Raw genomic sequence first — 15,066 nt, 5'->3', positions numbered from 1 at the left:
AACTGCGCTCTGTTAACAAATATACTTGTTGAGTGGTGGTTTTATGAGCACGTGTGTGGTAGGCTGCGATTATATCATGAACACGAAGTTACAACAACGAACCAACGTAAAAGTATTGCATTAAACTGGGCAAATCAATCAGAGAAGCAGTAAACATGTTGCGACAAGCTTACGGCGATGAAACAATAAATCGTACGCAATGTTTATAGTGGCACAAGTGCTCCAAAGATGGAATAACGTCCATTCCAGGCGACGAAGTTGTGAAATACCCTCCACAAGCATCATCACCGAAAATGTGCAACAGATTAGGGACCTTGCGCATGAGAGCGTCGGAGAAAGATTAACGACTTTACAGACATTGTTGGTGTTGTACGGGTCAGTGCAGATAATTCGAACGTACGAATTGAACATGCAGTGTGTCGCTGCCAAGTTTGTTTTCCGACTGCTGACCTCTAAGCAGAAGGAAAATCCCGCCGAAATGTACCAAAAGCTTCCTCGTGACTAAGCGGTTAGCGTACGTGTCTTTGGCACGGGAGACTCGGGTTCGATGTCGGAAGCTCATGTAGTTCGGATCCCACATTACGTTGTAGGCGCACGTTTCATATAGCGTTGCTGCTGGAAAGAACACTAAACTTATATCAAATCGATCAAAAATAAAATTTGCCGAGATCAGCATAAGCGTGCCGCGAATGTTCCACCCTTCACATCCAGGATCATCACTGGTGACGAGTCTTGGGTCTACGGATAAGTCCGAAGAAAGTCAGAATGAGCTGCAGCTCAGCAAGGACCATATTAATCGTGTTTCGACATTCGTTGCATTATTAATCCGGAATTCGTTTCCCTAGGTCAGATTGTCAATACGCACTTTTATTGTGACATTTTGTGACCTTTGAGAGAAAACATTCGGCTTAATCGACTGAACCTCTGGCGCACGTATAATTGATATCTCCATTATGAGAATGATACCTTTCACCGAGCAAGCCTCGTTCTTGTGTTTCTCGTCAACCATATATTGTCCCATCTGCATTTGATCTACTCCCCAGATTGAGTTTCTGCAGTCTTCTTCCTTGTTTTCGAAGATAAAGTTGCAGATGAAAGGTCAAATGTTCCGCACTGTTATTGAGATCCAGCGCGAGTCGTAAAAGGCTATGGACTCGCTTACGCAAAATGACTTCCAGTAGTGGCACTAAAGCTGATTGACACAGTACGCAAGGTGACTACTTTATACGTAATAGAACTTTTCGCTAGCCCAGCTAGTCCAGAAACTCTTTGAAACACCTTTATATGTAGGAATGATATATCAGCTTAATTTCCACTTGTCTTGGGTATAACAATGCTTGAGATGACAATGTTTGCGTTGTTTCCAACCCAAGCATTAAATGTGTTCGTATATTGTATTGTCTTTTTTCCAGGCACAATCAAGAAACTGCGTATTAACACTCCATTTGAAGAAGTACCGCTGTTGCTGGAGGAAACTGCCATCAAGTCTAAGGATGACGCCAAAGCCAATAATTTACATTGTGAAAAGAACACTCTTTCAGATAAGAAAGAAAAGCCGCATTCCAGTAGACGCGATGACACACTGTCAAATAGGAAAGACAGGCTGTATTCTAGTAAACGCGAGGATAGCCGTTCAGATAGGAAAGAAAAGCATCATTCCAGTAGACACGAACACTGTGAGGATAGAAGTCCTAGGTATGTATTGTATGAGTCTTGTTTATTAGTGTGCTTCATTCTCAACAGTAACATGAAGTGAACAGTCATGATAATTTCTTATTTCGCTCTTTCATTTCGTTTAAACGTAATTGATAGCGACAGGGTGTATTTGGTATCTCAAATCTTAGCGTGTACGTGTTCCATTTCAGTTCATTGTTTTCTGTTCTTTTCAAGTCCATTATATGTATGATCCTTTCTCAATTCATCTTCATAATATGTGATTTCGGTATGCTTCAGTCAGATGTTTGAACTAGTAATTACAGTGTGTTGTTTATTTATCAATTTCCAGGTTTGTCTCTATTATTATTTTTGATTTGATTTCATGTGTTAAATACAGCTATTTTTTGAAAGAACTATTTATAATATATAAAGCACGTAAAATAAATTACGAAACGTTCCTTCTTCCTCCTTACTCATTGATTCATCACTCATTATCATCATCATAAATTCCTCATTACAGTATTTTACCAGGTTTAGATGTGTACGAGGCCTCAGTACTGGCTCCTGTCATTCATCATCCTGAACCTTTTCCAATCTTATTCCCATATCATCTTGTATTTCATCCTGACATCTGTTCCTTATAAATAAACACAAAAGGTATTCGCCTTGCCTTTTCTGTGCTGTTCCTGATTCATTCAAGAAGTCATTAATCGTCGAATTTTCACTGGAATAAATATTAAGTTGTACATGGACATTCTAAACAGAAGTTGGAATAATGTCATTAAGACTTGCAACATCGCCAACCACAAAAGAAGCATCGTAAAGCTTTAATTTTGAATATGGTCTAAAACACACACAGGAAGTTTCAAGAATGTCTGTTTATAGATGATAGTATTTTGCAACTTATGAAAATTTCGGCACCCAGTGAAAACACGTGCCAGTGCAATGTAATCTATACCACAGATTCATTACATGACTAAACGGAAATTACAATTTCATAACTGCTGCTGTAATCACTAGGTTCACACTGACCTTAAAAGTCAGGGAAATGTTTTCAGAATCCGAAAATCAGGGAAGACTGCTATATTTCACAGAAGTCAAGTGGGTTTTCTTAGCTGCACCTAGAACATATGAAGAACACCTCAAAGAATCAAGACATTTAAAAAGATGATGATAAGAAAAAGACTGAAGAAGAGAATTATCTCTATAATTAAAGAAACTTGAGGAGCACCGTAAGCTTTGAAAGAAAAAGAACAAATTAAATTTAAAAAATATATAAAATAAAAGTTCAAATGCAACAAAAAACTGTCAGATTTGTTGATTGGATATAATGAAAAAGATACGCTGAATTATGATACATATTTAGTTTTTCTTTTTTCAAGGGTATTCAGAATGCGAAGATTTTAGTTATCGTTAGTGTATAATTTTTGTTTAGTCATAACAAATCTTTACAGTGTAAGAAGAGTGTTGGATGGCTATGAAGATGATGGAGTTCAATTAAGTTTTTTTTTTTTTTTTTTTTTTCTAAATCTAACCGGGGGGCGCGGTGGCTCAGTGGTAGAGCGTTCACCTCTGGTGCTTGGGGTCCCGGGTTCGATCCCAGCCCCCGCCAAGTGAACTTTGTGGTGGACAAACACCGTGCTCGTGGGTTTTCTCGGGGTTCTCCCGTTTCCTCCCATTTTCTTCATTCCACCATTTCACTCATCTCTCATAATCACCGTCTCCTTTAGCCTAACCGGCATAACCGTGGGACGTAAAACTCAAAGATTTCATCTCATTTTCATTTTTCTAAATCTAACCATAAATGATAATGTTTGCTGTGTCGCGGGTCACGGAAAATTTACTTGGTCATGGAAATTCAGAGAAATCAATATCAGAATTTCAGTGTGAACCTGAATCAGTCTCTATACGTCGCTACATGGAATCAAACAGTCGTGGACTCTGTTCTTTGAGGAATCGTCTGACGCGCTGCTTGTACGTGTGTTAGACTACAAGACATGAACAATGTCTGCTAGAAGACCATGGTGAACAAAGTGCAGACCATTCATATCCTATACGTGTTCGATGAGTGACAGATCAAACTAATGTAAAAGCGATGGAAGCAGCATATCCTCGAAGAATGCTTGCATATTCTAGAATACATGTGGCCGGGCGTTCCCCTTCACAGATATGGCGCCTCTGAGTTGTCTGAAGAAGGATATAACCTCGGCCTTTAGAACTTTCGTGGTTTAGAGTCACTGGTGAAGTTGCCCTGAATTCGTAGCAGCTGAGATGGCGTGTTGTAGCCAGTAGTTCCCTACAATTTCGCACGGGCCATTCCCCCGATATGATCCTCGACAATGCACACTAAGATTGCACTCACCACGATAGCGTCTAACGAGTATGTAGACATGTTGACCCTGGATTAGATTGTATAGTGCGTCATGACCATGCTGACAAAGAATTTCCTTCCTGTTATGGTGTGGTCACATTGCGCGGTTCACTGTCCGATCGTCGCTGCGTATGGTTGGTTCTCTTCTGTCCCTTGCTTCCATACACACACATCTTTGTGACGGCATGCCGTGTACGTGCACCTGTTTCGCGGTATCACAAGTCACATTCCCTTAGTCCGACCATGCGGGCCTGTTGGAATGCAGTCGACCATTGATCGGCTGTTGGCGAGACATAATAGCACTTGCCCAGACATTTTCCTGTTCGTGTCTTTGCGCTCCACTATCTAAGTACTGTGTAAACTGCCCTCTTGTAGTACTACTTAAAGAAATGTACCAAGGACACTTCTAGTTCTATACGTTCACCATCCCGCTAACATTTCGTAAATTATACCCTGCCTTATAAATTCAGATGTATTTGCTTATTCCTTCTTGGTGTAGCAATTTTCGCAAACTGTAGTGTATGTTTATATAGTGATTACCTCTATAATTCTCATTCATCTTATCCCCGCTAAACGTCACTATTTTTTCTTATTTTGACAATACTTACAACATAATAAAATTTCGGTGACTAGTAATTATATATATTAGGGTGGTTCAAAAATTAGGGATTTTTTTTTTTTTTTTCGAATTTCGTGCGGCACCCCTAATATTTATTACAGGACTGAAAATAAATACACTGGTAAAATTTTAAATTTTTAGAACAATTTTTAATGGTCGCGCAAGCCGATTGAAATTTTGAATACTATAGATCACAGGGTTGGCTGGTTTAAACCAAGGTGGTTTAAACCACACACACACACACACACACACAAAAAAAAAAAAAAAAAAGAACAAAAAATGCTTTAAATCGTGTGAACTTCATGGTGACGTCTCCACAACCCATCTTTCAAGTATAAACCAAGTAGCGATTCGAGGTGTCCCTTTAAGCGAAAGTCTTCTCCGTGATAACCTTGGTATTTCATAAGGATGTTAAGCCTAAACATACGAAATGAAACCAAATTGTATATTTCTACCAAAAGATGTTTCATATGAAGCACCAGTTTCAAAATGGCCGTCATGATATAGTTCGGAAACTCCAGTACCCGTAGTATGAAAACCATGGAAGGTAAATGAATGGAACAAAATTGAAATACGTAAATATCATAGGGCATATCGAATAATGTGATCCCTGTGATCCCAGCGGCTTCCGTGAAGGGGTCTTGTGGGCTAACTTCAAAATTTCAATGTCCGACCGGACAACGGTTCGGACGTACGCTTGACCTACCCAATGCTGTTTGGAAGGCAGACTTCATGGATAGAGAATTGGTGCACTGAGTTAATACGGATGGCCACAGTTACATTTTGATTAACTATTAGCACTCATGTCATATTGTGAGCTTCAGAGACGAAACAGTGTGTACGTATAAAACCCCGAAATGCTTTCCGAATAACCAGCACGTATTGTATAAAATTTCTGTGGCGACGGAGATTATCAAATTCACACGTTTGTAAGTTCCAGCAACTGCATTATTCGACAACTTCTTTCGTATAACGTTCGTTCTGTTTTCGCATCAAATCATACTCAGCCATAGAGATATGCGTTACCATTCAAATAAAATTTCGTCTTATTTTAGTCACTACAGCGTCATCCTTACAAACATATGTTTCAACCACACCATACCTATTTGTAGCGTAACCTTAGTTTGCGAATTAAAGTAGAGTTCTCGTTTGAACTTTCACAGTTACTTTGCACCCCACTCACATACAGAGCGCAGGAAGAGATTGTTTTGCAGGACTTGGATTTCTCTCTATACATTATGGCAATTTTACTCTAACATATTGAAGTTATCTCCCAAGATCCCTTCAGGGAGGCCACTGGGATCACAGAGACCACACCATTCGATATGCTCTATGATATTTACGTATTTCAATTTTGTTCCATTCATTTACCTTCCATGGTTTTCATACTACGGGTACTGGAGTTTCCGAACCATATCATGGCGGCCATTTTGAAAATGGTGCTCCATATGAAACATGTTTTGGTACAGCTTTACTTAGTTTTCCAAGACCTTTCGAACGAGGTATTACTCGACCAATATTCCCATTTGACATTTCAAAGTTACCCCCCATTACCCCCATTTGCGGGGGACGGGGAGGGGTAGTTTTGGTGGAATTGGTTTTCCCCCTTAGCAATATATAACGTGTACTTCAAACATTTCTTCTATGTTTTACCAATTTTGAAATATTTCTGTGGATTGATTAAAATGGCCCACCCTGTATATATATATATATATATATATATATATATATATATATAATGTTACCAATATATCCTCCCGTGGAAAAACTAAATATTCTCCAAATGTATCGGAACAAGAAGGTAGTTCCGTCTTCAGTGGTAAGTTAACAAGGACAAAAATGGATGAGAAAAATATGGTATGGAAAAAAGAATACATACCGCCAAATAAATATATCGTGAGAGATGGGTACTAAAACCAACGAGCAGAGCACTCTTCCAAATATTGACCTTGGTCAGTGGTGGATGGACTGACTGTTGATGTATGTAAGTAGTACCTGCATGACTTTTCGATATACTTTTGGTATAAATTCATTGTGCGATCGAGTAATCAGTAAATCTTAAAAAAAAAACAGTTATCAGATTCACGCTAGAGAGTGAACTTGAGCCTATGAAGCTGATTATTGAACTGTTCAAATATGTGTAAAAGAGTATTTTCATCACGTACAAGTCATCGGCATAAGGATAATAAAATATCTAATACTTAAATGTATCCTGCTATAAAATAAATATTTCTATCTGATTTAAAACAATGTTAGACGGTATCGGAGATACTGTGTTCCACATGGCTAGACTATCACTCTGAGAAAAGTAATGATTTTTCAAATTGAAATACATTGGTTGTTAAACAGTCCTCAAGCAGTTGTAATAGAAAATAGGTTTCATAGGCAGATGCACCATTTTGTAATAACCAAGCTCCTGTGCTATTGACAGTAAGAAATGAAATGAAATCTGTAAATTTTACGTCCCACGATTATGCCGGCTAGGCTAAAGGAGACGGTGATGATAAGAAATGAATGAAATGGTGGAATGAAGAAAGTGGAAGGAAACGGGAGAACCCCAAGAAAACCCACTCACGCGGTGTTTGTTCACCAGAAATCTCACTTGGAACGAGCTGGGATCGAACTAGAAGGGAACGCTCTACCACTGAGCCATCGCGGATCTGCTATTGACAGTAAATTTCAAGGGTTTGAACGGGTATATATCAACAACGTCTGTGGATGCAAGCAAAATAGTATTAGCATTTACAAGTGATGACAAGTGTTATTTAATATCAAGAATGATTTTTTACAACATATTGAAACCATTGTTGTAATCATTGAATTTTTTTATAACCATTTAGATAGTAAGTAAGCTGGATGGTTGAAATCTGATATGATCGGACGAAGGGGAATGCCGGGTTTGTGCACTTTCAGAAGGCGGTAAATAATGAGGAGACAAGATGCATGAATTTTATCTTAGATTTTTCAAAGTCAGTCAACAGTGGAGAAGAATCAATTATCGACCGTACCGTTTATATGACCTGTGGTAGTGCATTGCGCGGATATGAAACAAGATTCCATTTCTCATCGAAAATTGCATCTTGTAATTTTATCCTTGCACTTTCAAATGAGCGCCAATCCCATTTTTGGTGGAAAAGCGTTAAAATATGTAGTCGCATGAGAGGATGATTTAAATTAACAAAAAATTGGTCACTTACAAATATATCCTTTCGTGCAGAAACCCACTTCATATCCTACTTACTTATATCAACAGTCAGCCCATCTACCAGTGTACAAGGTCAGGATTTCGAAGAATTTCTTTCGTAGGGCATAATTAATTTGTGATCGTCCAAGTGACCTCAATGATGAAATACAGTTTTTATATCAAATAGGGCAAAAGAACGGTTGCGTATCTTACAAAAATGGTTTAATCAAACACGTAGATCGGTGCAAGCCTCTAAATCAATTATTCCCAAAGAAGCAAATACTTGAATAGAAATTTCTTTCTTTCCACAATTATCGACAAAAATTCAACGTATTCTTGCAAAGCAAAGCATAACATATCTGCTTCCAATATCCCCCCCCTTCCTCCCAAAAGTTTACAAAACCATCTCATCGGTTTTAAAAGTTATTTTGGTGGTCCACTAAATAAGTCAGGTATTTATCGTGCTCAGTGTGAATGTGACTCTTCATATATAGGTCAAACCAACCTGGAGTAGGCAATATTAGCACTCGAATTAAAGAGCACATTAGACAATCAAAAAAAGTCACAAGAAAAAGGTATGTCGGGATTGTCACTTCGCCTGAAACAAGATACACACAATATAAAACAGGTTAATTAGAAAGCTTTAGGAAAAACAAAAAACAACGGGAGATTAAAGAATCATTCTTTATTCATAAATATAAACTGGCTTTAAATCTGGATTCTGCCAAGATTGATAAAATCTGGTAACCTATCTTTGATTTATACCGGTATTTTGAATCTGGCAATAGTGACGTAGCATAGACACCGCGCTTCTTTCAACTCACTCATTCTTTTGTCCACTGTGCTCTGCTCGTTGGTTTTAGTACTCCTCTCTCACGATATTTTATTTGATGATATGTATTCTTTTTTTCCATACCATATTTCTCTCATCCATTTTATCTATTTTTTACCTTACAACTCAAAACGGAACTAGCTTGTTGTTTCGATACGTCTGGAGAATATTTAGTTTTCCCACAGGAGGATATATTGGTAAGTAACTAATTTTGTGTTAATTTGAATCATCCTTTCATGCGCCTACGTTATTTTAATATTATCTGCTCTACAATTCAGAGGGTAAAAATTTGTAACTTACTCACGCCCAAAACTTGTTTTTAATTAATACAATCCTCCAGTACCCTAACTTCTATAGTATTCAGAATATTGGTTGGTTTTAAGGGAAATATTCATGGAGTATGATGCATCGTCTTGAGTCTATTGGAGACTAAATGGAAATTTACTAATTTGGTTATTTGCAACAACATATGAACCCTTACAGAAAATAAAAAATTTCAGAAAATATATCACTAAGTAACTGTAAGGCAGCGTTTCTCGAACTTTCTTCAAGTTGAGACCACTTTTATTTATCAGAATATTTTACGAACCGTCATGCTCTTGTCCTGTTTCAAAGCCAGTTATATATATATATATATATATATATATATATATATATATATATATATATATATATATATATATATATATATATATATATACAGGGTGTTTCAGGTAAAACGTCCAGTGCTTATAAATCCGAAACGGCTGAGAATAAAAAGATGAAACAAAAACTGAGATAGAAAAATGTCATAGGGCGCATCACACGGTGTTGTTGCGGTGACCCCCAGGGCTCTCCTTCAAGGGGGCCCAGGGGCCAACTTCAAATTTTCAAATAGGAACATGTATTGAATCATACCTCATTCAATAGTCCTTGAAATAGGAAACAACTTTTGTAGGAAACAATTTTCGATTTGGGGCACCGTTTTCAAAATGGGCGCAAAAAGTCCTGTATCAGTTTGAAGTTGGCACCTGGGCCCCCTTCACGGAGTTTCCTGAGGGTCACCACAACACCACCACTTGATATGCTTTACCATCGTTTCTATCTCCGTTTTTTTTTTTTTTTTTTTTTTTTTTTTTTTTTTTTTTTTTTATCTCTCTATTCTCAGCCGTTTCTGATTTAGGCCTATAAGCACTGGACATTTATCTGATACAGGATCCACTTTTTGCGGCCATTTTGAAAACGGTGGCCCAAATCGAAAATTGTTTCCTACAAAAGTTGTTTCGTTTTTCAAGTACTATTGAATGAGGTATGATTCAATACATGTTCCTATTTGAAAATTTGAAGTTGACCCCTGGGCCCCCTTGAAGGAGGGCCCTGGGGGTCACCGCAACAACACCATGTGATGCGCCGTTTGACATTTTCCTATCTCGGTTTTTGTTTCATCTTTTTATTCTCAGCCGTTTCGGATTTATAAGCACTGGACGTTTTATCTGAAACACCCTGTATATATATATATATATAGGGTGTTTGAAAAAGAACTCCCTAGTTTTAAGTATAAATTTAATTGAAAAATGAACGAAAACTTACATCAATGAGTACATATCATGAAAGAGAATTCCTTGAAGTTTTGTTTAATGTTGGTAGACTTCAACGTGAGATCCATTTGTGGCCCTACACACTTCGAGACGATATTCCACTTCTCACCACGTATTCACCAATATTTCAGGTGTAACTGTCCCAGCCGCCGCGACGACTCTTTCCCGTAAATGATTGATATGTCTGATCTTTTCACTGTACACAAAGAAAAGAAAACCTTTTTTAAAAAAATTGACATCATCATCAATTCTGTGTAGAAAGTTAGCAGCAAACTCATACCTTTCGATTTTATCAGTAGGTTTAATTTCATGTAACAGTTGCAATTTGTAGGCGCGCAACTTAAGTCTTTTACGCACATCATCATACACAGTACCTTTAGGCACTCCTAATTGTAGACTACGTCTGGCTAATGACTTCTTTGGGCTCCGAACACAAGAAACACGGATCTGTTCAACAACATCTTCAGAAGTTTTCGGTCTACCTGTTGATTTTGCTTTTAAAACGGTGCCGGTTTCCTTGAAAGACTTGTTGCTGTAGGTGGTTCACCACCATACTGACGTCTAAAATTACGTTGCACTGTTATAACTGACTCAGTTTTCACAAGCCAAATAACACACTGCGCTTTCTGTTGCGGAGTAAACATTGTTGCTGAGTTGCTCTGCACTGTACGCCTGCCTGGACTGAACTGAGGAAGCAGAGGAAAAAACAGCACTGGTGCCGTCTCAAGGTCAAGCAGACCTGCCAACTGCAGGGGAGCCAAACTTGGAGAGTTGATGAATCAAAAACCACAAACTAGAATAGTGTATGTCACTTTGTACAGATTCTAGTATACATTAAAACTAGGGAGTTCTTTTTCAAACACACTGTATACATAAGATACTTACATTTTTAGAATGGTATGAGTTAAAATTATCTTAATTTTACGTTGGTATTAATAGAGAAAATGCCTATTAGTTTGTTTTTCTAAATTAAAGGTTATTAATAATATTTTAATAATAATACATTCATATAAGCTATTAGAATTTGTTTAATCTTTACTTTATCAAATTGTAAAATCTGTTGCTATAATCAATACTTATTTGAGATTTTTGACATGCAATTCACTTCAATTTTATTTTTCTGTCTGTTTTTCACTAATGTTGAATTTACGAAAACCACAAGGGTTGACCTCGAGAACCACTTATTCACGGACCATAGTTTGAGAAACGCTGGCTTAAAGCATTTGAAGGTTTATTGTCGCAGAAACAACGCTTTTGAATTATATCCTTTGCCAAGCCAGTTCTCTCCCGGTAGTTATTATTCACCTCCGTAAGTTTCTACTTTTTATTATTTCCCAGTTTCTTCTTGATTTGCCCTAATATCTCTTTCCCCCAAGGTTTCTCGACTAGCAATAAATAATATTCTAGAAGCACTTAGCGCGCACACCTGTTCGAGTAATGTGTTCTATCCATCGTAAAACTCGTACCTTATTATTTGTGTGGTATTCGCTAAACTTTTAGCTACTAATGTGACCCGATGTACATTAGCTTAATTAAAAGCTCTGATTGTTTACATTTATAATAACTTTTTTAGTTTGTCTAAAAACCAGCATACAGTTATACAAATATAATGCTCAGTATGATTACGGTCCATGTTCTAATAATAATTATCAGCGAAGCATTTTCATGTTCAGCATCATCATTAGCGATTTTGAAATAATTAAATTAAAACAATACAATTTAAGTTGCACTTAAATCGTCACAATATATAACTGTGGAGACATACAAATGGTAATGTTCAATTCTAAATATGGTTACGACCCTTGTCCTAGCGTAAAGTAATTGTTTAAGTTGTAATTAAATCGTTACAACAGTTTTAAATCTACAAGTTGCCTGCACTTTAGCGACATCTATTATTATTCGGCAGGCAGCAAAGGTAGTGACACACATTAGCGTGACTTTACTATTAGATATTAACGTGATGCACAGACTGACGAATCAAGATTCTGAAGTTACGCATTCTGTATCTTTCTAAATTCACCGGTTTGCTATCTTTTTTTTTCTTTTTTTTTGCGCCAGTTTTTAAGGAGTTAGGTTTACCAAAACTTTTTTATATACGACTATTTACCCCGTATGCCCTTGTGTCTGTCTGTTTATAAAAGAAAAAGGTCTCAAGAACTACATAATGGATCACCATCAAATTTGGTAAGGATATTGAGGATACAAGTTAATAATCGAGTTCGTTGATGGAGGTAATATTCATGCCGGAAGTGGTAGAATTAAACCATTTCCGGTTTTAACATTGATGACTCTAAAGCAAAAAACAGTAATGGATAGCGAGGAACGATTTTCTGTAGTCGGTTAACTGTCCCAAGAATATATTTCACTGCCATCGTTAACTCTCGACTAAAACCAGAAGTGATAGAAATCTAGTACATTTTCCGGTTTCAGTATTGATCTATATGGAGCAAAAACGATAAGAAGTAGCGAGAAGCAGTTCTTTTGGAATCGAAAAATGAAATGAAATCTTTAAGTTTAACGTCCCACAGTTATGCCGGTTAGGCTAAAGGAGACGGTCTTTTGAAATCGAGTTGGCAGTCTATGAATAGGTAGCACTTCTCTCTTAGCTCTCTATTTAATCCGGAAGTGGCAGAAACGAACAATTTCTGGTTTTAACGTTGATTATTATAGAGTATAAAACGGTAACAGATAACGAGATGCGGTTCTGCAATCAGCTAAGCGTCTCAAGAATGTACTCTACCTCCACTCTAATGTATCTACTATAACCGGAAGTGGTAGAAACATTACTACATCCGGTTTCGGTATAACTGAGAAAATATCACACCATACAAAGCAAACTCCTTCGCGTGATGTGTATGTGACACTGCTACTTATTTCTTTTCAAACCTTGTTTTCGAAAATTTTCATTCAGTCGATGTTTTCTAAAAACTAACTTTCATATCCTTACAGCGTGATGGTCAGAATCCTGCTTTTATAAATTTTTATTTTTAATTTCTTCGTTGCAATTGTTTTTCTCATAAATATTTTTCCTATAATACACTGTAAAGAGTAATGAATCATGTGTATATTTCTAGGTCTGATGAAAATCGTTATCATGGCTCTTCTTACAAAACACAAAGTAAATATAAGTCATCAGAAACATCAAGGAATTCATATCATCGACAGCAGAGAAGAGAATATTGTAGATCATACTCGAAGTCAGGTGAGAGATGAATACATTGTTGGTGTTGGTGTTTCATGTAAAACTGACTATCGCATATATTGTTTTTTTAAAAATACACAATCTAGAAAATAATTACAATTCTAAAACTCGGTTGTGTATGTGTTAAGAGTTTTAAAAAAATGCGGCTTAAGGGTGCCGCCAACTTTAGAAACAGAAAAAGTTCATAAAGACTACTATTGTCGTCAAACTTCGGTAAAAGGACTTGGACAAACTGTGATAAAAATACTTTTTGCTGTTCGTAATCGCATACGTAGGCACTTTTGTTATAATTGAATGTACTTAAGTTACTTTGATTTTTTCATAGATTTAAAAAAAAAATACTAAAGCATTTATTTTTTATGATATAATCTAGAAAATAATTACAAATTTAATTGTAATTTACTTGTATACGTGTTAAGAGAGTTTAGAAGCTGCAAAATTGCGGCTTAATAGGACCGTCAGCTTTAGAAGTTGAAAAAGTTCATAAAGACTATTGCTGTAGCCAAATTTCGGTAAAAGTACCTGGACAAACTGTGATAAAAAGACTTTTTTGTGCAGTTCCTAATCTTTTTCTTAGACACTTATGTTATAATTGAATGTATTAAAGCTACCTTGATTTATTCATAGTCATCCTTTTAAAATATATATATATATTTTATACTACAATCTAGGGAATAATGATGAATATAACACTTATTTGTATGTGTGTGCAACGAGATTTCAAAAGCTGAAAGGGTTTTTACAAAAATACTATTATTACAGAAAAAACAATGAAAAGACATTACGGAATACATTCACATACGTATACAGTTCTGTTATAATTTAATGTATTAAAATCAATTTGAATTGTTGACATAATTTTAGAGCATTTACAGTTCGAAATTTAAAGAGTGTCGTAAGCTTTTCTATTTATTTATTTTATTTTATTAATTTATTCATTTGTGTATATATTTGTTCAATTATTTATTCATTTTTTCATATAAAAACTCGTGGGAGTACGTAAAGTGCGAAATTTTAAAGACTGATGTAGATTAAATACTGTACAACTCTTTCTGTGATAAATATTATGATAAACTTTTTTTCTTTTTACAACTGTTGTAATTTTATAGTTGAGCATTTTTCATTTTATGTACTAAAGTTTTGTTTAATTTATTCCATTAAAAATTTGTTTATTTTTTTCTAATATGAAAGCACATTAAATGCAAAATTTTAGATATTGGAATGTTTTTTACAAGTCTTATACGATGCTAAGGCACTTTTATTTCCATTTATTGTAATGAATTATTATTTCCTGGTTCCCTTAAAATATTTAAGTTTTTATATATATATGGGTGGGAATTAATTCCCTATTGAAAATTTTTCACAACTTTTTGTAATGCTTAGCCAATTATCATAAAACACAAAGCATTTTGTTTCTTACAGTGATAGAATTCTTATGCATCGCTAAAATTCCATATAAGCACCACCATTATCCATCAGTTTTCGTCAAGGGTTGGGGATGTTTGGGATAGACTTCTGCAGATACTCCAGCGATACGTTTGCAAGAACTTGGTGGATCCGCTCCTCCAATCCATCAAGAGTTTTAGTTTTGTGCGATAAACTTCGTCTTCCGCCCACCTTTAGAG

The 15,066-nt window shown here is 36.2% G+C and overlaps 1 protein-coding gene across 5 annotated transcripts in view; it reads left to right on the top strand.

Moving 5' to 3' along the window:
* Positions 1-15,066, top strand: part of LOC145688213 (uncharacterized) — a 392,276-nt gene that overhangs the window by 287,978 nt on the left and 89,232 nt on the right. For all 5 annotated transcript variants that reach the window (XM_081762115.1, XM_081762114.1, XM_081762117.1 and 2 more), the window contains 2 exons: positions 1,413-1,695; positions 13,314-13,441. In XM_081762115.1, coding sequence (XP_081618241.1) covers positions 1,413-1,695; positions 13,314-13,441 — 411 coding nt within the window. The remainder of the gene's footprint in view (positions 1-1,412; positions 1,696-13,313; positions 13,442-15,066) is intronic.

This window comes from Thermobia domestica, chromosome 6 (genome assembly GCF_964235325.1).
Source record: "Thermobia domestica chromosome 6, izTheDome1.hap1.1, whole genome shotgun sequence".
Classification (NCBI taxonomy): domain Eukaryota; kingdom Metazoa; phylum Arthropoda; class Insecta; order Zygentoma; family Lepismatidae; genus Thermobia; species Thermobia domestica.
This window is presented reverse-complemented; position numbering and strand designations above follow the sequence as displayed.